The sequence below is a fragment of the Stegostoma tigrinum genome, chromosome 33 (assembly GCF_030684315.1).
Source record: "Stegostoma tigrinum isolate sSteTig4 chromosome 33, sSteTig4.hap1, whole genome shotgun sequence".
Taxonomy (NCBI): Eukaryota; Metazoa; Chordata; class Chondrichthyes; order Orectolobiformes; family Stegostomatidae; genus Stegostoma; species Stegostoma tigrinum.
In genome coordinates this window covers 36988238-37011670 of record NC_081386.1, presented here as the reverse complement: position 1 = coordinate 37011670, position 23433 = coordinate 36988238, and the positions used below count along the sequence as shown (strand labels likewise).

Here is a 23433-nt window from a genome sequence, read left to right as displayed (position 1 = left end):
TTTGCAACAAAGACTGGTACTTTTGCAGGTGACTAGTACAGCAGCTATCATTGTAAAACTAACCTTCCCAAATCCCAACTCTGTGAATAATAGAAAGTAAATAACGTGATCAAACTACTGCACTGAATTGATTCTTTCAACAGAGAGGAATATTTTAACCATTTAGTTAAACAGATTTTGGTGTAAATTGATTCATTATCATTTGCTGTTTTCACTGCTGACTTCACTTGCATTTGTGTGGTGTTTTTCACAGCCACTACTGGGCAAAAGTATCAACTCCAAAACAATCATAAAACACAATTAGGTTTCACACGCTGAGAGAACCAGCAAATAGATTCTGTGTGTGTGTGTGTTATACCTGCGTGATGTCTACCTGGCAATTTGTCTCTACTTCCTGTCTGTTCCTGTCTTGTCTCCATATGTCTCTTGACTTGTTTTATCTTTCTATGTCTCTAACTGTCCGTGTCTGTTTCGCTCGCTCTCTCTCGAACTCTGGCTGTGCCTGTTGTTTCCGTTTGGTTGTCACTTTTTACTGCCTCACTATGTCTTGATGCTTGTTACCCCGCCTCTGTCCCGCCGTCTGTTTCTCTCTCCGAGTGTTTCGTTGTCTCTGCTGTTGCTTTCGCTGTCTATGAACCTGTTTCTAACTCGATTATTGCCTATATCTGTGTGTTCCTCACTATGTGACCCTCTGTCTGTTCCTCTCTGTGCCCCTCTCTCTGTGAGCCCTTGTCTGCATTTTGTGTTCCCCTGTCTTTTCTCTGTCTCTCTCTTTCCCTTCCACCCTCTTTCCCGCCTCCCTCACCTACTCACGCTCCCTTACGCCTCCCTCACTCCCTCGGGGAGAAGGCAGCACAGTGATTTTCAGCAACATGTGAGCCGTGATGGAATGGTGGAGCAGATTCGATGGTCCAATTCTGCTCCTATATCTGGGTCTTCAAACCCCTCCCTGAGCTGCACCTGTTTGTGTTGCACTGCCATTCGTGGTGTGGCCAGCAGAGGGCACAGCGAGTGCGCTGGAGCGACAGCTACCGCAGACTCAGGAAGCGCACGCCCTGCCTGCTGCTACAGTTCCAACAACCTCAACCCAGACTGGGCTTGGCTGCTTTCGATTTTAAATAGATACCAAACTAATGGGAAGGTAGTGAGAAGGTAATCCGCACAAAATTAGTGAAGCTGAAGTCCACCTCCTGTTTTCTTGTTTCAGGAACCAGGACACTGCGCCGTGAGTACAATGAGTTTCTTCAGTATGATGCGGAAAAGGAAAGAGGTGAGAATTTACTCCACATTCCGATCGATCACTTTCAATTTCTTTAACGAATATTTCTTCTCCATTGTCACCTTTATAAACTGTCAATTTATTCTTCCTCGATTTCATAACATTTTATTTTAAAATCTACACATTTTAGATATTTCCGTTTGTTTTGGTGTGACATAAACACTTTTCCAAATCCTGTTGAAATAGTTAATTTAAAGTCTAAGTGTTGGAACTTATTGTTTAAACGTTCCTGATGGTCGATCGGGGCAGTCGTTATTGAACGGAGAGGATCCCAGGAACATTGTGACTTGCTGCGATATTGTCGCTGTCACACTGTCGGGGATATGAATACTGAATGTTAGCAGCAAATACCAAGTGAAACTGCTAAAAGTGGGGAGTTACTGAGACCACTTCGCCGTCGCATGTTCATGCCTCTCCTCCCCACCAGGTGATTTCAAAGGGAGGGTTTGGTGGATATTTGAACGAAGGTGCTGCACGGTCACAGCTGGGAAATGCGTTGTTCTGCAGGGAGCCAGTATGGACTCGACAGTGGAATGGCCTCCCTGTGCTGTATGGCTCTGATGGTGATCACGGAGCGAAATTCCCATTTTTAAATTTCTGTTGCAATACGTTTTTGAAACATTTGAGGTCAAAGCGGTTCGATGAAATGGTGTAAAATAAATTTCTCTCTCTCTTCACACCCCCCCCCCCCTTTCTCTTGCCCCCCGTGCCTGCAGTTGATCCCTCTTGTCGCTCTGATGACTTTCGCCGCGACCGGAGCCACCAGCCTTTCCATTTACTTCCTCCTGACCAAGCCCGATGTCATGTAAGGACCGGGGGTGGGATTGAGAACGTGCGGGGGGGGGGGGGGGTGTAGGTGGCAGATGGACAGTAGCAGCCCCCCTCCCCGTTAACCATTTCCTGTGCTCAGTTTCCTTTTGGATTTGACGTTAATAACAAGGAAAGGGGGCGAGGGAAGACACGGCATTCTGCAGATTGTGCGTGAACAGTTTGCTCTGAGCGCACTTTGTGTCCGGGATGGGGCTCGACCCGCTGGGTTTGGGCTCGGAGGGGCGGGGCTGAGAGCGGGGGCGTGTGGGTGTTAGTGGGAGGGATGGGGGTGTGACTGGGAGGGGTGGGGAGGGCCTGGCAGGGTTGTGTGTGTGTGTGTGTGTGTGTGTGTGGGAGGAGTGGGGGTGTGTGTTGGAGGGGTTGGTGTGTGACTGAGAAGGATGGGGAGTGACTGGGAGGCGTGGGGCTGTGAGTGCGTCCAGGAATCAAATGGGCACAAGTTAAAACAAAACTGAGATTCAGTCCTTCCTAAAGCGATTGATACGCAGGTACGGGTCCATTTCTGAGGGTTTTTTGTGTGTTTTCACTTTTTTGCTACAGACTCAATAAGACAGGAAATCCTACTCCCTGGGAAAATGTGGACCCCAAGAAACCCCAGAAGGTACCCATCCGTTCACTTTTGCTACTTTAAGGTGGTGATGCTGGGACGGAGACCATCGCAAAGTCTGATATTGCCTGCCTTTAAGCAAACAGTAGAGATTTGCAGGTAGCTTCAGGGACACAGATGGAAAGGCTGGGGCAGGGATAGCTCTCTGTGAGTCAGGACTGAATATCGCTGATTCACTGTCAGGGAAAAATACCAGCCCTGGCACTCCTTCATTGAACAAGAGCCAGATCAAGGGTAAATGAGAAAGCGAGGATCAGAACCCTGTCCCAGGATTCCTCTTAGATTCATCACCCTGCAGTAAGTTGGAGCTTCCCAGATCGCTCTCCGAGTGTCAATGCTAGAAAAAGTGAACACACAGTTCCAATGATGTCAAGGTCCGCACATGAATTATCCAGCTCAACATTTTCCTGAAATATTTACCTTTTTATTTCATCAGATTAATTCAGGCAAGACACGGAAGTGGATTTGTGCCTGTCTCTAGCTAATGGCCAGTTAGTCCAGATACATTTCAATACTTCAGATATTAGTGACCATGAAATGAGAGAAGCTATAAATATGTGAAACACAGTAATCAGTAGGTGACTTCTATCTGCCTCTATGCCGAGTAAACCATTCAGCTCTAAAGCTGTGCAATTTCTGGAGTGTCTTAGGGCTGATGTTCTAAACAACATGTTGAAAAGTCAACTAGAGCACAAGCTTTTTTGAATCTAGAATTATATAATGGGAAAGTGCAAATTAATAATATTGTTGTGATAAAACATTTAGTGACAATAATATGATAGAAATTTACATTGTTTGAAAGTGAGGTAGTTCAATCTGAAGCAAGGGTATTGTAATTAAATAAGGAAAATTATGAATGCAGGACGTACATGTGGCTGAGCTGGATCTGGAAAATATGTACATTAAATGGCATGACTGTACATACACAATTGACAGTCTTCAAAAACAACTATTATATGGTTTACAGCAACAATACATTCCTTCAAAGTACAAAGGCACAGAAAAGGTAACTGTAGCTAATGAAGGAAGTTCAAGGTTGAACATGATTGAAAGGCCTGTGAGGGTTCCAGAAATAGCTATAATTCTGAGGATTTGGAAATTTATAGAATACAACAAAGGAAGACCAAGAAACTGACAAGGGAAGAGATAATGGAAGATGATTGCAATGTTGCAAAAACATAAAAACAAATAAAAGCTTCTGTAGGTATGTGGAAAGGAACTATTTGGCTAAAATGAATCTAAGATCATAAGACATAGGAATGGAAGTAAGGCCATTCGGCCCATCGAGTCCACTCTGCCATTTAATCATGGCTGATGGGCATTTCAACTCCGCTTGCCTGCACTCTCCCCATAGCCCTTGATTCACTTATGAGATCAAGAATTCATCAATCTCTGCCTTGAAGACACATCCCAGCCTCCACGGCGGTCCGTGGCAATGAATTCCACCACACTCTGCCTGATGAAATGTCTCCTCATTTCCGTTTTAAATTTACCCCCTCTAATTCTAACGCTGTGCCCACGAGTCCTAATCTCCCCGCCTAATGGAAACAACTTCCCAGCGTCCAACCTTTCTAAGCCATACACTGTCTTGTAAGTTTCTATTAGATCTCCCCTCAACCTTCTAAGCTCCAACGAATACAATCCCAGGATCCTTAGCCGTTCTTCGTACATTAAACCTACCGTTCCAGGGATCATCCGTGTGAATCTACGCTGGACATGCTCCAGCGCCAGTATGTCCTTCCTGAGGTGTGGGGGCCCCAAAATCGGACACAGTATTCTAAATGGGGTTTAACTAGAGCTTTATAAAGCCTCAGAAGCACATCGCTGCTTTTATATTCCAACCCTCTTGAGATAAACGACAGCATTACATGCGCTTTCTTATTCACGGACTCTACCTGCAAGTTAACCTTTTGAGAATCCTGGACCAACACTCCCAGATCCCTTTGTACTTCTGCTTTACGAATTTTCTGACCGTTTAGAAAATAGTCCATGCCTGTATTCTTTTTTCCAAAGTGCAAAACCTCACATTTGCTCATGTTGAATTTCATCAGCCATTTCCTGGACCACTCTTCTAAACTGTCTAAATCTTTCTGCAGCCTCCCCACCTTCTCCGTACTACCTGCCTGTCCACCTATCTTTGTATCATTGGCAAACTTTGCCATAATGCCCCCAGTCCCTTCATCCAGATCATTAATATATAAAGTGAACAGCTGCAGCCCCAACACTGAACCCTGCGGGACATCACTTGTCACTGGTTGTCATTCCGAAAAAGAGCCCTTTATCCCAACACTCTGCCCTCTGTCAGACAATCAATCCTCAATCCAAGCCAGTAGCTCACCTTGAACTCCATGGGCCCTCAACTTACCCAGCAGCCTCCCATGAGGCACCTTATCAAAGGCCTTTTGGAAGTCTAGATAACTTCCACTGGGTTTCCCTGGTCTAACATACTTGTTACCTCTTCAAAGAATTCTAACAGGTTTGTCAGGCATGACCTCCCCTTAGCAAATCCATGCTGACTTGTTCTAATCTGACCCTGCACTTCCAAGAATTTAGAAATCTCATCCTTAACAATGGATTCTAGAATTTTACCAACAACCGAGGTTAGGTTAATCAGCCTATAATTTTCCATCTTTTGTCTTGATCCTTTCTTAAACAAGGGGAGTTACAACAGCAATTTTCCAATTATCTGGGACTTTCCCTGACTCCAGTGACTTTTGAAAGATCACATCCAAAGCCTCTGCTATTTCCTCAGCCACCTCCCTCAGAACTCTAGGATGTAGCCCATCGGGGCCAGGAGATTTATCAATTTTTAGACCTTTTAGTTTTTCTAGCACTTTCTCTTTTGTAGTGCCTACCATACTCAACTCTGCTCCCTGATTCTCCTTAATTGTTGGGATATTACTCATGTCTTCCACTATGAAGACTGACGCAAAGTACTTATTTAGTTCTTCAGCTATTTCCTTATCTCCCATCACTAGCCTTCCAGCATCAATTTGGGGCGGCCCAGTGTCTACTTTTGCCTCTCATTTGTTTCTTATGTATTGAAAGAAACTTTTACTATCATTTCTTATATTACTAGCTAGCCTACCTTCATATTTGATCCTAACCTTCCTTATTTATTTCTTTGTTATCCTGTTTGTTTTTGTAGCCTTCCCAATCTTCTGATTTCCCAGTGCTCTTGGCCATTTTATAGGCTGTCTCTTTTTCTTTGATACATTTCCTGACTTCCTTTGTCAGCCATGGCTGTCTAATCCCACCCCGGATAATCTTTCTTTTCTTTGGGATGAACCTCTGTACTGTGTCCTTAATTAGCCCAGAAACTCCTGCCATTGTTGGTTTATTGTCTTCCTCTCTAGGCTCTGCTTCCAGTCAATTTTTGTCAATTCCTCCCTCATGCCCCTGTAATGACCTTTATTTAACTGTAACACCATTACATCCGATTTTGCCTCCTCGCTTTCAAACTGCAGACTGAACTCTCCCATATTATGATCGCTGCCTCCTAAGTGTTCCCTTACTTTGAGATCTTTTATAAAGTCAGGCACATTATAGTAATAAGTCCAGAATAGCCTGCTCCCTCAGCCAGCTCCATCACAAGCTGTTCCAAAAAGCCATCCTGTAAACATTCCAAGAATTCCCTTTCTTTGGATCCACCGGCAACATTATTCACCCAGTCCACCTGCATATTGAAGTCCCCCATGATCACCGTGACCTTGCCTTTCTGACATGCCCAGTCTATTTCCTGGTGCATCTTGCGCCCCTGGTCCTGATCATTGTTAGGAGGTCTGTACATAACTCCCGTTATGGTTTTTTGCCTTTGTGTACCTCAACTCCATCCACAAAGACTCCACACCCTCTGACCCTATGTCATTCAGTGCCGTAGATTTAATTTCATTCTTAACTAACAAGGCCACCCTGTCCCTTCTGCCCACCTCCGTCTTTTCGATTACAGGCAGGCTCAGAAGAATTTATAATGGGGAATAGAGAAATGGCGGAGAAGCAAAATGATTACTGATAACAAGGTGTGAAGCTGGATGAACACAGCAGGCCGAGCAGCATGTCAGGAGCACAAAAGCTGATGTTTCGGGCCTAGACCCTTCATCAGAAGGTCTCTGATGAAGGGTCTAGGCCTGAAATGTCAGCTTTTGTGCCCCTGAGCTGCTGCTTGGCCTGCTGTGTTCATCCAGCTTCACACCTTGTTATCTTGGATTCTCCAGCATCTGCAGTTCCCATTATCACTGATACAAAATGATTCCTGTGTCTGTTTTCACTAAGGAAGGTACAAGAAAATTCTCAGAATTAGAAATCCAAATGGTTAGGGAGAATGATGAGTTAAAAGAAATTAGCATCAGTAAGAAGATTGTAGTAGAGAAATTAGTGGGGCTGAGGGTTACTTAATCCTGAGGACCTGATGGCCTACATCCCATAGTGTTGAAGGAGGGGTTTACAGAGATAGCCAATGAATTGGTGATTACTTTCCAACAGTCTGTAGATTCTGGAGTGATTCCTGTGGATTGGAAGGTGGAAAAAGTAACTATATAAGAAGTGTGGAGAAAACAATTGGAATCTATTCTAAAAGATGAGATGAAAAAAAAGCTTGGTTGTTAAAGGTTTGATAGGACATAATCAGTATGGATTTGCAAACAGGAAATAGTGGTTGATGAACATAGAACAGTACAGCACAGAACAGGCCCTTCAGCCCACGATGTTGGGCTGACCATTGATCCTCATGTATGCGCCCTCAAATTTCTGTGACCATATACATGTCCAGCAGTCTCTTAAATGACCCCAATGACCTTGCTTCCACAACTGCTGCTGGCAACGCATTCCATGCTCTCACAACTCTGTGTAAAGAACCCGCCTCTGACATCCCCTCTATACTTTCCTCCAACCAGCTTAAAACTATGACCCCTCGTGTTAGCCTTTTCTGCCCTGGGAAATAGTCTCTGGCTATCAACTCTATCTATGCCTCTCATTATCTTGTGTACCTCAATTAGGTCCCCTCTCCTCCTCCTTTTCTCCAATGAAAAAAGTCCGAGCTCAGTCAACCTCTCTTCATAAGATAAGCCCCCCAGTCCAGGCAGCATCCTGGCAAACCTCCTCTGAACCCTCTCCAAAGCATCTGCATCTTTCCTATAATAGGGCGACCAGAACTGGACGCAGTATTCCAAGTGCAGTCTAACCAAAGTTTTATAGAGCTGCAACAAGATCTCACGACTCTTAAACTCAATCCCCCTGCTAATGAAAGCCAAAACACCATATGCTTTCTTAACAACCCTGTCCACTTGGGTGGCCATTTTAAGGGATCTATGTAACTGCACGCCAAGATCCCTCTGTTCCTCCACACTGCCAAGAATCCTATCCTTAATCCTGAACTCAGCTTTCAAACTCGACCTTCCAAAATGCATCACCTCGCATTTATCCAGGTTGAACTCCATCTGCCACCTCTCAGCCCATCTCTGCATCCTGTCAATGTCCCGCTGCAGCCTACAACAGCCTTCTATACTGTCAGCGACACCTCCGACCTTCGTGTCGTCTGCAAACTTGCTGACCCATCCTTCAATCCCCTCATCCAAGTCATTAATTAAAAATTACAAACAGTAAAGGCCTAAGGACAGAGCCCTGTGGAACACCACTCACCACTGACTTCCAGGCAGAATATTTTCCTTCTACTACCACTCGCTGTCTTCTGTTGGCCAGCCAATTCTGTATCCAGACAGCTAAGTTCCCCTGTATCCCATTCCTCTTGACCTTCTGAATAAGCCTACCATGGGGAACCTTATCAAATGCCTTGCTGAAGTCCATATACACCACATCCACAGCTCGACCCTCATCAACTTTTCTAGTCACATCCTCAAAGAACTCAATAAGGTTTGTGAGGCATGACCTGCCCCTCACAAAGCCGTGTTGACTGCATTTGATCAAGCCATGCTCTTCCAGATGGTCATAAATCCTATCCCTCAGAATCCTTTCTAACACCTTGCATGAAGTTTTTTTGAAGATGTTACTCACAAATTTGATAAAGGAGGACCAATAGATGTCATATACTTCCATTTCCAGAAGTGTTTTGATAGAGTCCCTCACAGGAGACTGGTGAGAAGATAATGTCCTGACCATGGATTGATAATTAACTAACAACAGTAAATAGTCCGAATAAATGGCTCAATCCCATGTTGTCAAGCTGTGACTTGTGGACCAGTACATGCACCACAGCTGTTCACAATATTTATCAATCATTGGATATGGGGACCAAATAATATTTCCATCTTTTCAGATGATACAACACACTTTGCTGTATCAGATGTGAGGAAGATGTTAAGCAGCTTCAAGAGTTGAACAGGCTTGGGGCATACGTAACAAAAAATGTGGCAGATGAACAAAAATGTGGAAATATGTGGGATTACTCACTTTGGTAGGAGAAACACATGTGCAGAGTATTTCTTAAATGGTGAGAGATTGGAACATTTGGATGTACAAAGGGACATTGGTATCCTTGTTGATAAGTCACTGAAAGCTAACTTGTATGTGCAGCAAACTAGTGGAACATGGATGAAATAGTAATCTTTATTACAAGAGGATTTGATTACAGGAGCAGTCACGTCTTGCTTCAGTAGTACAGGAGCTTGGTTAGAGTGCACCTGGAGTGGTGTGTGCGGTTTTGGTCCCCTTACCTTAGTAAGGAATACAGTGAAGGTGCATCAGACTTGTTCCTGGAATGCTGTGACCTCCGAAGAGAGATTGAAGAAACTGGAATTGTATTTTTTAGAGTTTCATAGAATGAGAAGTAGTCGCAATGAAACTTACAAAGTACACAACAGGCTAGACCAGGTAGATGCAGGTCAGATATTTCTACAGGGTGGGAAACCTAGAACTGAGGCCCAATTTAAAAATAATGATAGCCACTTTGGCCCAAGATGAGGAGAAACGAGTTTTTATTTGGAGGGTTGTGAACCTTTGGAATTCTAATCCACAGAGGGGACTGTGGAAGGTCAGTCTTTGAGAACACTTATAGTAGAGTTTGATTTCTGATGGTCAATGATGTACAGGGTTATGGGGATGAACTGGGTAAAATGATTTGAAATGTTCGATTAGCCCAATTGGATACAATGTTGGGGAATGTCTCAGGGCATCAAAAACTTGTGTATTTTTCTGTTTTAGTTAATATTTGTAACCCATTGGAAACAGGATTTAGGCTTTTTGAGTAGAATTCAAGAATATTCCTGAAGCCGATATCTGTGAGCATCCATATGTGTTTGGGTTTGGATTTGGAGCTGAGTTGCAAGCAGTGAGTCCTCTGTTTTTGTCTCCTGTCCACCTGCAGCTGCTAACAATTAACCAGAAGTGGGAACCAGTGGAGGAGGTCCAGATATTGAAGCGTTACAGCAAGTAATAGAGCGGATTATCCCATCAGCACTGAGCATTCTGCTGATTCCTGACTTGAAATTCTGCTGGAGAGGGACAGAGACACTTCTGCTTGAGCTTTAGGATTAAAAATTGTCAATTTCTACCCTTCCAACCCCTCTATCCCTCCCTCCCTCATTGCTTGCTCTCTTCCTGTATCCTTGTGCCTCTGTCCTCAAGATGGGTGGCCCCACTTTGGATGGGCAGATATGAAACAGCAACATTTATGTTTTCGCTCTGAAAATATTTCTACGTATAAAATCTATAAGCAAATACTGTAAAATAAATAGTGACTAATTTAACTGTGTTCAGAGTTTGTAATTAGATTCTAAATTTTGTAATTCTTACTTGAAATGAGTTTTATCTTTTGCTACTTTGACTCTATTCAGTCTCCTCCAGACAGTGTATCTCATCATTCGCCAGCAGGAACTGTACATGTAAACCACCAGCCATTTGTTAGATGGAAAAGTTTGTATTTTTCAGAGAATTTCATGCAGTTAATAATCGGTGTGGGGGATTCCTGGAGTAAATGAATCTGCTCCAATTCTCATAGTGTGCACCTTAGCGTGTTTTCCCAGCACATTCCCTCCCACCTTCAGTTTCTGCCCCAACTCTAGGAATACACTCCTCTGGTTTTCCCTGTGGCTGGGGTACACAGCAAGGTCATGGTATGTCTTTAACATTTAATATTGAAAATACATACTGTAAGTTTTTATTGAGGATGAAGGAGGTTACTGGAGTTTGCAACAATTAGGGACATAGAAACCTGAAATTACTTGATCCATTTATTACATTTGTTTTCTGCCCTTTTATTACAATTTTCTGCACAATCTACAGTCAGAAGATGATTTAATATTATTTCTTAACACACTAAAGATTAAAAAATGTTAAAAGAATGATTATTGATCAGACTTGAAGCAAATGCATTAAATGTTTTGCTGGAGAGATGTACAGATAGAGACTGAGTCCTGCACACAGAAACAATCCTATTTTCTCAATGACCACAAAGATCTTACTGTTTCCCATGGAAGATTATTGCCTAGCCAGATGCTCACTGAACGTTGGTGCAAATTGAGTGAGGGAAATTAACTGATTATCACAATAAAATCTGTCCAAATTCCTACTGCAGGGTTCTAGTGAAGCCCAATGCAAGCTGGGGGAACGTCTTCCTCCATTTAGGCCCTGAACAGCCTTCAGTACTCAACATCGTTAAACAATGAACTCAATTCTACATTTTGATCATCCCTTCCCCTCCCTACCACAGTCCTGTTTTTGTGGGATTTGGTCCATTTTCTACCATTGACATCCAGCAATAAGAACCCTCCTCTTCATCTTCATTTTACTTTACTGTCATTTGCACGCCCTCTGTATTTTGTTCTGGGATACCTTCATTGTCTGTTCAACTTGCTCCTTTCTCTATAGCATATGATCCATCACTTCTACAGTCTACAACATTTTCAAAAAGGAAATGTATTGGATTCCAAGTGGTAACTCTGTTCCTCTCTCCACAGGTGTTCCAGACCAGTTGAGTTTCTCCAGGACTTTCTGTTTTTATCACTGAGTTCTTATTATTACTCAATTTCTTCCTAACCCAACAGCATCCAACAAGAATACCTTAAAACCTCCTGATTCAGATTCAGATTTGTGACAAAATGTGACCCACAATTTGTTTGGAGCTATTATTCTCTTTTCACTGCCCTCTTTCCAGCTCATTTCGCACACCGTTTACACGAGAATCCTTACATTATCAATTATCATTGAAATGTGCTGCTGTAATTACTGGGATTGATGACTTGTAAAACATAATTAATGTTTTCTGTTTTAAATAATTAGCAGGAAGTTTGTGGTTGAATGTGGCTTTAGCAATGGCTGTCTGTTGGGATCATTGGGTACATCGACACACAAGGTTGTCGGTTGGATTCACACTGAAAATTTCATCACTTGTCTATTACTGATTACTACTCTTGCAAGGTGCAGTACAGAGGGAGTGCTGCACTGGACTGTGGGCAGTACAGAGGGTGTGCTGCTCTGGGAAGGGGGCAGTACAGAGGGTGTGCTGTTCTGGGAAGGGGGCAGTACAGAGGGTGTGCTGTTCTGGGAAGGGGGAAGTACAGAGGGAGTGCTGAACTGAGAAGGGAACAGTGCAGAGGGAGTGCTGAACTGGACAGTGGGAAGTACAGAGGGAGTGCTGCTCTGGGAAGGGGGCAGTACAGAAGGTGTGCTGTTCTGGGAAGGGGGCAGTACAGAGGGAGTGCTGAACTGGGAAGGGAACAGTGCAGAGGGAGTGCTGAACTGGGAAGGGAACAGTGCAGAGGGAGTGCTGAACTGGGAAGGTAACAGTGCAGAGGGAGTGCTGCTCTGGGAGAGTTGCCATTTTTCAGACGAGGAACTGAGGCCTTATCTGCTTTCCTGGGTCAATGTAGAACATCCCATACAAATATTTCCAGCAGAGCAGAGGAGTTCTTCTCGATCTTCCTGATTAATATTAGTTCCTCATCCAATCTCACATGATCAGATTCACTGATCGTTTGCGCCCAATTGAGGTGACTTGCTCTACCCAAATGGACTGCTGCAGAAATCCATAAGGTTCATGGCTTGTGACCCGACCAGGTGTAAAATACAGCTGTTACCTAGAACAATCAGGAAATGCACACTTCAGAGTTACTTAGCTATTAACTACCTTCAGAGATATGATTTTGTAGGAAAAATAATCTCTCTATTTCTGACAATGTATCCTAAATTCTGTGAGTAAATCAAAATCTCACTCAGAAACCACACATTAATGAGCAGTGAATCACTGTGAGCTCTCTCTGCTGTTCCTGTTAAACCTCACTGCTACATGACAAGAGGTTTCTGCTGACTCACTCCAACTCGGCATTTTTGAAAAAAAGGAAGTAAATTCAGGGATTATTTTACACTAACAGCTGGCTGATTGCGTCATTTCGGGAGGTACAGTTTCTTGTCGTTGACCCAGGATTCCAGACAAAATCTATCTATCCCTGGGACCTTTACATGAAATGTCTCACAGTTTTTTTTATAAGTTTCTTTTAATTCATAAAAAAAATGACAAAGTAGAATATGAAAGGGAGTGAAGCAGGGAACATTAAAGAAACTAACTGTAAGCTCTTTAACAAATAAAATTGAAAAAGAGCAGCAAAGGTAATTGCGTTCCCATGAGAAACAGAGTTAGGAGAAATTCCAATCTGCAGTAAGGAACTGGTGGAGACATTTAACAATTGTCTGTCTTCACAGTTAATTCGACTAAAAATATCACACAGCTAGCTGGGGAGTCAAATGGAATTTTCTAAAGAAGGGTCTATGCCCAAAACGTCAGCCTCCCTGTTCCTCTGATGTTGCTTGGCCTGCTGTGTTCACCTAACTCTACACCTTGTTATCCTGGAATGAAAGTGCACAGCTTAAAGTTAATTAGTATTTGTGAAGAAAATATGCTGGAGAAATGAATAGAACAGAAAGCAGATAAGCCCCAGGATCGATCTGAGAATTTACAGCAAATGGTTCCAACTGAAGTGGGGCTGCATCAGCTGTGTAGTTCTCTCAGTTCAAGATTGTTCCTAGTGGATTGGAAATGAGTAAATACAACACTGTTATGCAAGTAAAAACATTAATCTTTATGAAAATACTGAAATCTATTATTAAGAAAATGGTTAAAAGAAACAAAAACAAAGTTGCTGGAAAAGCTCAGCAGGTCTGGCAGCATCTGTGAAGGAGAAAATAGAGTTAACGTGTTGGGTCCGGTGACCCTTAAATAGTTGACTCTGTTTTCTCCTTCACAGATGCTGCAAGACCTGCTGAGCTTTTCCAGCAACTCCCGTTTTTGTTCCTGATTTACAGTATCCACAGTCCTTTTGGTTAAAAGAAATACTGGGAAGGTCATGTGGCACTGATTTGTATAGCAACCTGCCTCCTAACTAAAAGTATATCAGAGATAATGGGAACTGCAGATACTGGAGAATCCAAGATAATAAAGTGTGAGGCTGGATGAACACAGCAGGCCAAGCAGCATCTCAGGAGCACAAAAGCTTTTGTGCTCCTGAGATGCTGCTTGGCCTGCTGTGTTCATCCAGCTTCACACTTTATTATCCTAACTAAAAGCTTCAGGTTCAAATCCCATCCCAGGTCAAGGAGGGTAAATCCATGATGCTCCAATGATAAACAGGTATTTGTGTTTTCAACAGACCCCTGATAAAGTGTCCTTGAAAACTTGCTATATATGCTATGGACGGATGAAAGGTCATTGACCTGAAATATTATCTCTATCTGCAAGTTATCTACCCTCTTGTGTAGAAAATTAATAGCTTTTATATCCAGAGGATTGGAGTACAAGGATGCAGAAGTTTTGCATTTACACAAAATACCTGGACAGACCCCACCTGGAACACTGCGAGCAGACCTTGACACCACACCTTAGAAAGGATAGATTGGTCTTGGAGAAAGTACAATACAAGTTTACAAGAATAATACCTGGACTTCAGGGCTGAAGTTCTGAGGGGAGTTTATACAAATTGGGTCTTTCTTTTCCAGAATTCTAGAACTAGTGGCCACAGACTGAGAATGAGGGCCAGATTATTGAGGAGAGATACTAAGAAGCACTTCTACACACAAAGGGTGGGAACTTCTTCCACAAGCAGCAGTGGGTGCTGGATCAGTTGTTAGTTTTAAATCTGAGACAGTAACATTTTTGTTAAGCAAAAGTCTGATGGGATATGGGCTTAAGGCAGGAATATGGAGTTAGGCTACAGGTCAGCTGTGGTTGCAATGAATGATGGAACAGGCTCAAGGATCTGGATGGTGTCCTCCTGCTCCTACATTCTATTCAATATTTCCAGCATTTTTTGTTGTCTTTCAGGTTTCCAGATTCTGCAGTATTTTATTTTTGTATAAAGATTCGTGAGGTTGGGTGTTGTATGTTGAAATGACTTGACAGTTAGTTAAATAACAGAAAAGGGAAGTTAAGAATGAATGGTTATTATGTGGGAGGTGAAATAGTTCCACAGACACCTGTATCCTTTCACCAAGTCACTGTTTATTTACACGAGAAGTCCTTAACTATAGTACTGCTTTATTTGGAGTCAGGCATGTAGGTGTCAGTATCTCTGACACTCACCCTTTTTATTTCAGCCAAGGCTCCCTGATTGGAGCAGATTAACAGCCCCAATCAGGGAACTCATATTCTATGAGTCCACCTGGTTGACTTTGTTACAATCACTACATCCATCTCCACTGACTCCAAAGACAGAGGCTGGTTTGTTTTCTTGGACAGCCTCCTGGGGCATTTCAGCATTGGGTCAGCTTCCTCCAAATCAGTCTCTGTGTGATGCAGAGGAGCTCACCTCTTGTATCAGGAGTGGCTCAATAATATTTCACTCTTCCAGCAACAAAATCTTGACACGTAAATTTGTGTTTACTGATCATAAACTTGAACCATACAAACATTGTGTCCTGCAAGACCATTACATAGAGGACAGTGAGGTAAAGAAAGAATGCATGAAATACCCCACTTCCTGCATATCTCAGAACAATGCATGCTTGCACTCCAGCCAGTTGTGAGACAACTAAACATACTAAATATAACAGTTAATGTCTCTATCTGATACGCGAGCATATTTTTGATTTGGCTCACAAAAGCAAATTTGTTGAAATAGTCACTAGAATGTGATGATATCCTTGGACATGGGAGATTTCAATTGCAACCTTGCCTCACAGCTCAGAATTAATTCTGTGCTAATAAGAGTGTCTGTTGGGATGATGGAGTTGACTGGTTTCACATGACTTAAAGTCAATGAGCTGTACAGCACAGAAACAGACCCTTTGCTCCAACTCGTCCATGCTGACCAGATAGCCTAAATTAATCTAGGATAATAAAGTCTGAAGCTGGATGAACACAGCAGGCCAAGCAGCATCTCAGGAGCCTAAATTAATCTAGTCCAAATTTCCAGCATTTGGCCCCTATCCCTCTAAACCCTTCTTATTCATATACCCATCCAGGTGCCTTTTAAATGTTGTAATTGTATCAGCCTCCACCACGTCCTCTGACAGCTCATTCCACACACACAGCACCCTCTGTGTGAAAAAGTTGCCCCTTAGTTTCCTTTAAAGCTTTCCCCTCTCACCTCAAACGTATACCCCTCTAATTTTGGACTCCTCTATCCCAGGGAAAATACCTTTTCTACTCATCCTATCCATGCCCCAAATGGTTGGTAAAACCCTATAGGGTCACCCCTTAGCCTGTGGCACTCCAGGGAAAAATTCAGCCTCTCACTGTAGCTCAAACCCTCCAACCCCAGCAATGTCCTTGTAAATCTTTTCTGAACCCTTTCAAGTTTCACAACATCCTTCCTATAGCAGAGAGACCAGAATTGCACCAAGTATTCCAACAGTGACCTAGTCAATGTCCCGTACAGCCACAACATGACCTCCTAACTCCAACACTCAATGCACTCAACAACAAACACCACCTTCACTATCCTATCTACCTGCAACTGCACTTTCAAGGCACTATGAACCTGCACCCCAAGGTCTCTTTGCTCAGGAACACTCCCCAGGACCTTACCATTAAGTGTATAAATCCTGTCCTGACTTGCTTTTTGAAAATGCAGCACTTTGATCCAGTTGTTGATGCCAAGCCAGCCAATTAATTTTCCTGGCAATCTCTGATTTTGTTTCTGTGTTCATGTGATCTATGTATTAGAGCTTGTTAACTTATTTACCTTTGAGCATTACATTCCCAAAGAGTCCTCATTTGTCTATGAATGACCTGGGAAGATGTGCTGGGAACAACCATCTGGTGAAAATGTCTTTCAGCTTCGCTATGACTAAATGAATAAGATCAATATGGAGACTGACTTCAAACTCAGATTCAGTAGAACCTAGTTGTAAATCGAGAATCATATCTGTGTTCCTAGCAAGCTTAGGAAATCATCTAAAAGTTTCAGAAATCATCTGTGACCGTGGTTTATTTTGTCATAAGGACACTAAAACTGAATACAATCAGCTTGTATCCTGTAATAGACATGTTCTGAGGCTTTGCTGTGATGACTCTAGTTCAAATGTGTAAGCTTGGGCAGACTGTAATATTCACTTATGAAATAATAATGAATTTTTGGGGAATTGGGAAATTTGTTGGTGATCTTTCTGCAACATGTGTGGTGAACCTTTGCAAAGAAAATTTCAAGAGAAGAAACTTTGATTACAAAATCTGGAATATGCAGGGACATAAAGTCACAAAACTAAAACGCCTTTGTAAATTAAGTTTAGCATGTCTCCGATTTTTCGGGATCAGATCCAACTCTGAAAAGTAAATTAATCAGAAGAAGTTGGTTTGATTCATATTGTTTTGAATTTTTTTTCATGTTGTAGCTCATTGTTCCTTATTGTTGTTGCCTTGAGCTGTTGAAGGCTTGTATGATCTCATTTGTAGTTTTCCCAAGAACTGTCATGCATTTCAATGATATGATCTGTATATTGTTGAAATCTATCCCAGATCATGGATCATGGAAAATCCAAATGGAAATCAGAGGTAACAGGATCTGCTGCAAGGTATTCAAAAGATGAACTGTTCCTGCGATTGGGGAAAGACACATAAACAGTTATCTATTCCTGTAGTAGATTATTGTACAAAATACTCTCAGGCGTCTCAGCGACAGGTTCCAATTGTTTGTTTTGTCAACATGTTGGGAGAGCTCTAACTCAGAACAGTTCTAAAGGAGGACTCTGCCCAGCCAAGAAATTATCAGACATTTATACGTTGAAAACTATGTAGGCAGTACATTCCCTGAACTCCAACATGATCTGTTTAGGGTTACCATGAATCAAAAATATACTTTTGCTGCAGATTGTTAAGAGGCAGGGTGTCTGGCACCCCTGGCCTTATCGACCTCCTGTATCTCCAGATGCTGACCTAATCTCTCCTCTGCAGCCTGATTGTTTTTAATCTTGTCACCTTGTGAGGTACCTCTCCCTCCTACATCAGATCATTGAGCACAATTCAGAGTAATACAAGGTCTCTAAGGATTCAAGCTGCTGATAAGGACTTGGAGGTTACTATCAGTTCAGCCACACATTTCCTCAGCTGCCTGGCCTCTGTCAGCTATAACAGTGCTTTAGCTTTTGATTCAATTTAACTCCAAAACTTTTCTTAATCTCATATGGGAATGAATGAACTATACACACCAAACTAACTGAATTCCCTAGTCCTTTCTATTATAGTCACTTAGCTCACTTAAGACTTAAGGCTTTTATGAATCACATTTTTTTCTTTTCTCAGTGAATTATTATGGGGGTAGCATAGGATTGGAACCTCATTGTGACATCTTTATTCTTGTGCAACTTTGGATCCAAACATTCAGAAAGAGTACCATTTTTCTTCAAAGTGTGACTAATCTAGTTTCACCAATCCACGTGTCTTTATTGAAGAGAATAAATTACAAAAGAAAAAAGTCGAATTGCAATTGGACATGGCTTCAGTGAAACCACACCTGCAGTACTGTGCAGCATTTTGGTCTCTGCACTCAGGGAAGGATTCACTTGCTTTAGAAAAAATGTAACCTGACTGATTCACAGGTTATCCAATGGGAGAGACTGAGCAGGATAGTGTCTACGAATGAGAAATTATCTCATTGAAACATGGTGGGGGTGTGAGGGGACTTGAAAGGGTAAATGCCAAGGGGACATTGATCTATAAATCCCACTGAAAAAGATCAGAAATTCTCTTAATCTCTCTTGGGAAGAAACACCCCAGTCAAACAATTTTATCTTATCTAATTGATATATTTGCACAACAAATACAATATCATAAGCCCTTACTCTATATCACAAAGATTTTATTCACTAAGAAAAGTTGTTTACAGAATGGCTGGATGTGAGGTCAGCCCAGGAGCTGCTCTTCAGTCAGGAAATTTTAACTAACTCCTGTCTGATAGTAATTGTATCAGCCTGAGGGGATCACTAAATTCAAGTGATCTCACTTCACTAGCAGCTAATTATTGCCACAGATTTACAGTGACAGGAATCAGTAGGCAGTATGAGTCTGGTGATTTTCTGCATAATGAGACACAGATGATGACCCTTGTAACAAGAACAGTGACTCATAAACTTGCCTTTTCTTGTTTTGAGGATCACGGAGAGACGTCAAGGAATTATTGAGATCACAATCAGTAAAAGGTTGTTTTGCAATCCCATGCCCTGTTGCTAAGGGAGAAAAGGTGAGAGAGAGAGAGAGAGAGACCACTTTTCTGAGGCATTAGTGTCAGTTCTGACTGACAGGAATCTGTGGATGGTTCGTACCTCGGTGTGGTTGGGCCCACAGGAGGTTCACAGTGAGCTTAGTGAGCCAGAGTTCAAACTAACCTGGCAGGAGGTGCAGCGGGGGGCATAACTGTGAAAAACTAGAGAAATAGTGCACTGAAAACCAGGAGAAGCTAACAGCATAATCCTAAAGTATTGCTCAGAAAAGAGGCTGATGCGATTGAGGCTTTTCATCTCAGAGGAACAATGTGCATTTTAATGACACATACATCAGTTTGCAAATCCTTGCAACTGTTTAAGAAAGAAAACTTACATTTATAACACTTTATAAAGCACTTGGAGCTATGGAATCAGTGAGAGAGACAGAGAAGGAATTAGAAATAGAGGAACAGAGGCATCAGGAATACATATATATTTGTGGACTATGAGCAACTGGACAAAGGAAGTTTGGACATTTCTGGCTTGAAGAAACTTTACTGCACAATTTCTTGGAAATGAGAAGTAAAAAAGTTGAAAGGAAACTGCGGTTTTCTTGCTGTTTATAACAGTCAGGTGACTCATAGAAGCAAAGTCTTTAAGAGATAGGAGGCATATTTTATGGTCTAATAAAAGGACAAACACACTTGGAGAAATCTTTGATTTGTGTTAATTTGTTGTTCATTGTCTAAGAACAGCCTCTTGGTCAAGTTACTGCGAGTTGTCACAGACCTGGAATGTGAGCTGCTGGAGATGTTTGCAGAGAAAGCAGATCTCTCTCCCTCTCACAGTCAGTAAGAGACATACCCTAAAGCAAAAGCAGTAACTGTCTCTCTCAGCAAAGTACCTTGAGCACCTGATAAAAGTTTCAAATATCAATACAATTTGTTTATACCAGAATCTAAAAACCTGGTCTGAAGATCTTCCATTATTCTGCAACTGTGATGTGAGTTACAAAGGAACTGTGAAAAATCAACCCATTCTACCTTCCTATTCAAACCTTTGTCTTACATGGGCAATGCTCCTGTTTTGCTTATTTTTATCCCTGTCTTCTCTGTGTATGCCTGTGTTTTTGAGATGAAGGGGAGTATGGTTTAATCCTGCTTAGTACCTTAATTGATTACTGGTTTTGACACATTGAGTCATACAGCACAGAAACAGACCCTTCGGATCAACCAGTTCATGCCAAACATAATTGCAAACCAAACTAGTCCCACCTGCCTGCTCCTGGCCCATATCCCTCCAAACCTTTCCTATTCATGTACTTATCTAAATGTCTTTTAAGAGTAATTGTATCCATATCTACCACTTAATAACTACTGCCCAGTGGCAGGAATAACTGGCCTCCATAATCACAAAGTGCTTCGAGAAGCTGGTCATGGCCCCCATCAACTCCAATCTCGCAGCCTGCCTCAATCCTCTACAATTTGCTTCTTGACATAACAGGTCAACAGAGGATGCCATACCCCAGCCCTACACTCATCATGGCAAAAAGAATACCTACATCAGACTCCTACTCATTGACTACAGCTGCACCTTCAACACCATTATCGCCTCCAGACTGATCTCAAAGCTCCATGACCTTGGCCCCTGCTCCACCCTCTGTAACTGATCCTCAGCTTTCTGACCCACAGACCGCAATCAGTGAGGATAGGTAACTGCACCCCGTCCACAATAACACTCAACACTGGAGCTCCCCAAGAATGTGTCCTCAGTCCCCTACGGTACTCCCTGTACATCCACAGTTGTGTTGCAAACATTTTGTCACCCTGCTAGATAACATCGTCAGTGCACTACCCTAGCAGGTTAACAAAATATCTGCAATCAAACACACGGACTTGCTGAGGGAGTCTACAACCTCATCCACAACCCGAGCTACAAATCTTCTCAAAAACTTTAAAACCTTCCCAATTCCAGTGAACCCTGGAAGATCAAAAGTGCAGTTTGGGAGGAGTAAGTGTGACAACTTTAAAAATAGATATAGTATACACATGCACAAGCACGGTCAGGAACAACTTCTTCCCAGCCATTGTCAGACTGATGAATGGACTCTGTAGCCTCAAATAACGCTGATCTTGGTAATGTTTGTCTCACCTAGTGCACACCCTATGCGATGTAACCCGTATACCTTTAAGTCTTTTTAGTCCGTACATCCTTGCTTACTATGATCTGTCTGAACTGTTTGTAAACAAAGCTTTTCACTATACTTCGGTACACATGACAATCAATCAACTGTTTCTTAATAAAATGACAATCAGCTCAGTGCCTGGTATGTCTCAAATGAAGTGTATTGTTGTAAACTTGCTGAAGCCCATGCCTGAACACAGTTCTTGACCTATTTCCTTCTCGAACCAGGCCATCAGTTGTGACCCTGAAACCAAGTGATACCAGAAGACTGAGAAAATCTCAGATGTGGAATTGCAGGAAGAAATGAGCAAAATTAGGATTTATAAAATGGGTGTTAACAGCCGAGTCTTTTTAAACAGTGAGATTTATCCACACCCACAGTTTGAGCTTTTATTGTTTCACTCGGAGGGGAGATGGCGTCCACACAGGATGCCAAAGAAAACTGTTAGATTTAGCAACATTTGCCTGCACAAATCCTTGCGGAACAAGCTCCAGTAAAAAAAACACAGCCACTGAACCCAGCGTCTTGAGAAAACGGAGACCGTCATTTTCATCCCTCACTTTCTCTCCTTCCGATCCCTCTTTCCTGAATTCTTCCTCTTGCCATTTCTCCTCTCCCCCTCCTTCACAGGGGACACTAACATTTGCTCCCCACGAGTCCACTTTCAGCAGGGACTTTGGTTACACTCAACCCCGAGCTGAGTCTCCGCCGCGATACCTTTTGTCGCCACTGGATGGTGCACCTGACCGCTGATGAAAGCCCAATCCTTGGGAGGCTGGAATTTCAAGTCAGAAAGCGCTGGAGAAACTCCACGGCTCTGTACTCCAACACGTACATTGGAATCAAAACATTCACTGTTACAGCTCAGATGCTGTCAGATCTGCTGAGCTTTTCCAGCATCCTCTGTGATTATGGCTGCTTGACCTTGGTGGGCGTCACTCCGTCAACCCGAAACACTTGCGTTGTTTCCAATAATGGCGCAATTGCATTGACGTGGGGCTTAAAGTTTCTTCTCTCATCCTGAGTTCTCAAATAAAGTTTAAACAGGAAATCATTCTTCGACCTGTAACTCCCCTTTCAACTTCTACAGGAAAGAATTGTCCACATTCGCTTTTTACAAATTTAAGCTCGTACCCCCAGGTTTCAGTTTGTATCCCACTTTGCTGTTGAGTAATTTCATTGTTTTTTCCTCTGGGAATGTTCAGTGAGTTTGTTGCAGGAGAGGCGAGCGCAGTGACAATGACCCAGCCGTGACAATTTAATGTGCCGGCGATTACCGGGTTCCTGAGGAACAGAGGGTTGAGTTTGAACAGAAACCCTGTCCACCCTGTGAATATTTCAGGGCATTCTGCTGGAATATCACTTCCCGTCCCCCCAGCCGATCGGTTTAAACTTCTCTCTGGGATCTGCTGACCGCCTGAGACCCTTCACACACTCTCCAGGAAGTGGACCCACTTTCAGCTTCTGGAAGAAAGGGACGCAATGAGCAGCCCCAACCTGAAGTGTTCGCTATGATTTTACGCAGGGCGCGTAATCAGCTCGAACACAACAGGCAGGCAAAGTAACGTACATTTCATTTAATAACAGGGCCGTAAGCTGCAGATACAATCCCCAACCCTCCTCACCGCTCACCATCTGAGAGGGAAAGCGGGTTTTGGCGTTTCTATGGCTGTGATGTACAGGCACCTCCTGTTTTTGTCGGATTGTAGCAGCTGGTTAATATCATGTTGAACAGAAACTCAAATCCACCAAACCTGTTTAGAGATTGTGGCAAACACTGACACCTGCGATTGTAAAGGACTGAAAAAACCCCTTAGATTGAAGTTTGTATTTGACAGCAGCTGGGTTATGTAAGCACCAAGCTACAACGGTGAACATGAATCAATCTCCAGGGTTATCCCTAACGGGAGACCAGGACACTTAGCTCCATCTGCTCCACCCGCTATATCA

The 23433-nt window shown here is 42.7% G+C and overlaps 1 protein-coding gene across 1 annotated transcript; it reads left to right on the top strand.

Annotated features, from left to right (window-relative positions):
* The first annotated feature begins 1012 nt into the window (after positions 1–1012).
* Positions 1013–10422, top strand: c33h15orf48 (chromosome 33 C15orf48 homolog). The gene is made up of 4 exons (XM_048563173.2): positions 1013–1270; positions 1996–2084; positions 2651–2711; positions 10036–10422. The coding sequence occupies exons 1-4, from the start codon at positions 1235–1237 to the stop codon at positions 10102–10104; spliced, it is 255 nt and encodes an 84-aa protein (XP_048419130.1). The 5' UTR covers positions 1013–1234; the 3' UTR covers positions 10105–10422.
* Positions 10423–23433: the final 13011 nt, after the last annotated feature.

What these genes read in the sequence shown, in the direction of transcription:
- c33h15orf48 (XM_048563173.2), top strand. Translation starts at nt 1,235, where the DNA reads ATGAGTTTCTTCAGTATGATGCGGAAAAGGAAAGAG. An exon ending in TGATGCGGAAAAGGAAAGAG is followed by an intron (nt 1,271 to 1,995) that starts GTGAGAATTTAC and finishes CCGTGCCTGCAG; the next exon opens with TTGATCCCTCTTGTCGCTCT. An exon ending in CTGACCAAGCCCGATGTCAT is followed by an intron (nt 2,085 to 2,650) that starts GTAAGGACCGGG and finishes TTTTTGCTACAG; the next exon opens with ACTCAATAAGACAGGAAATC.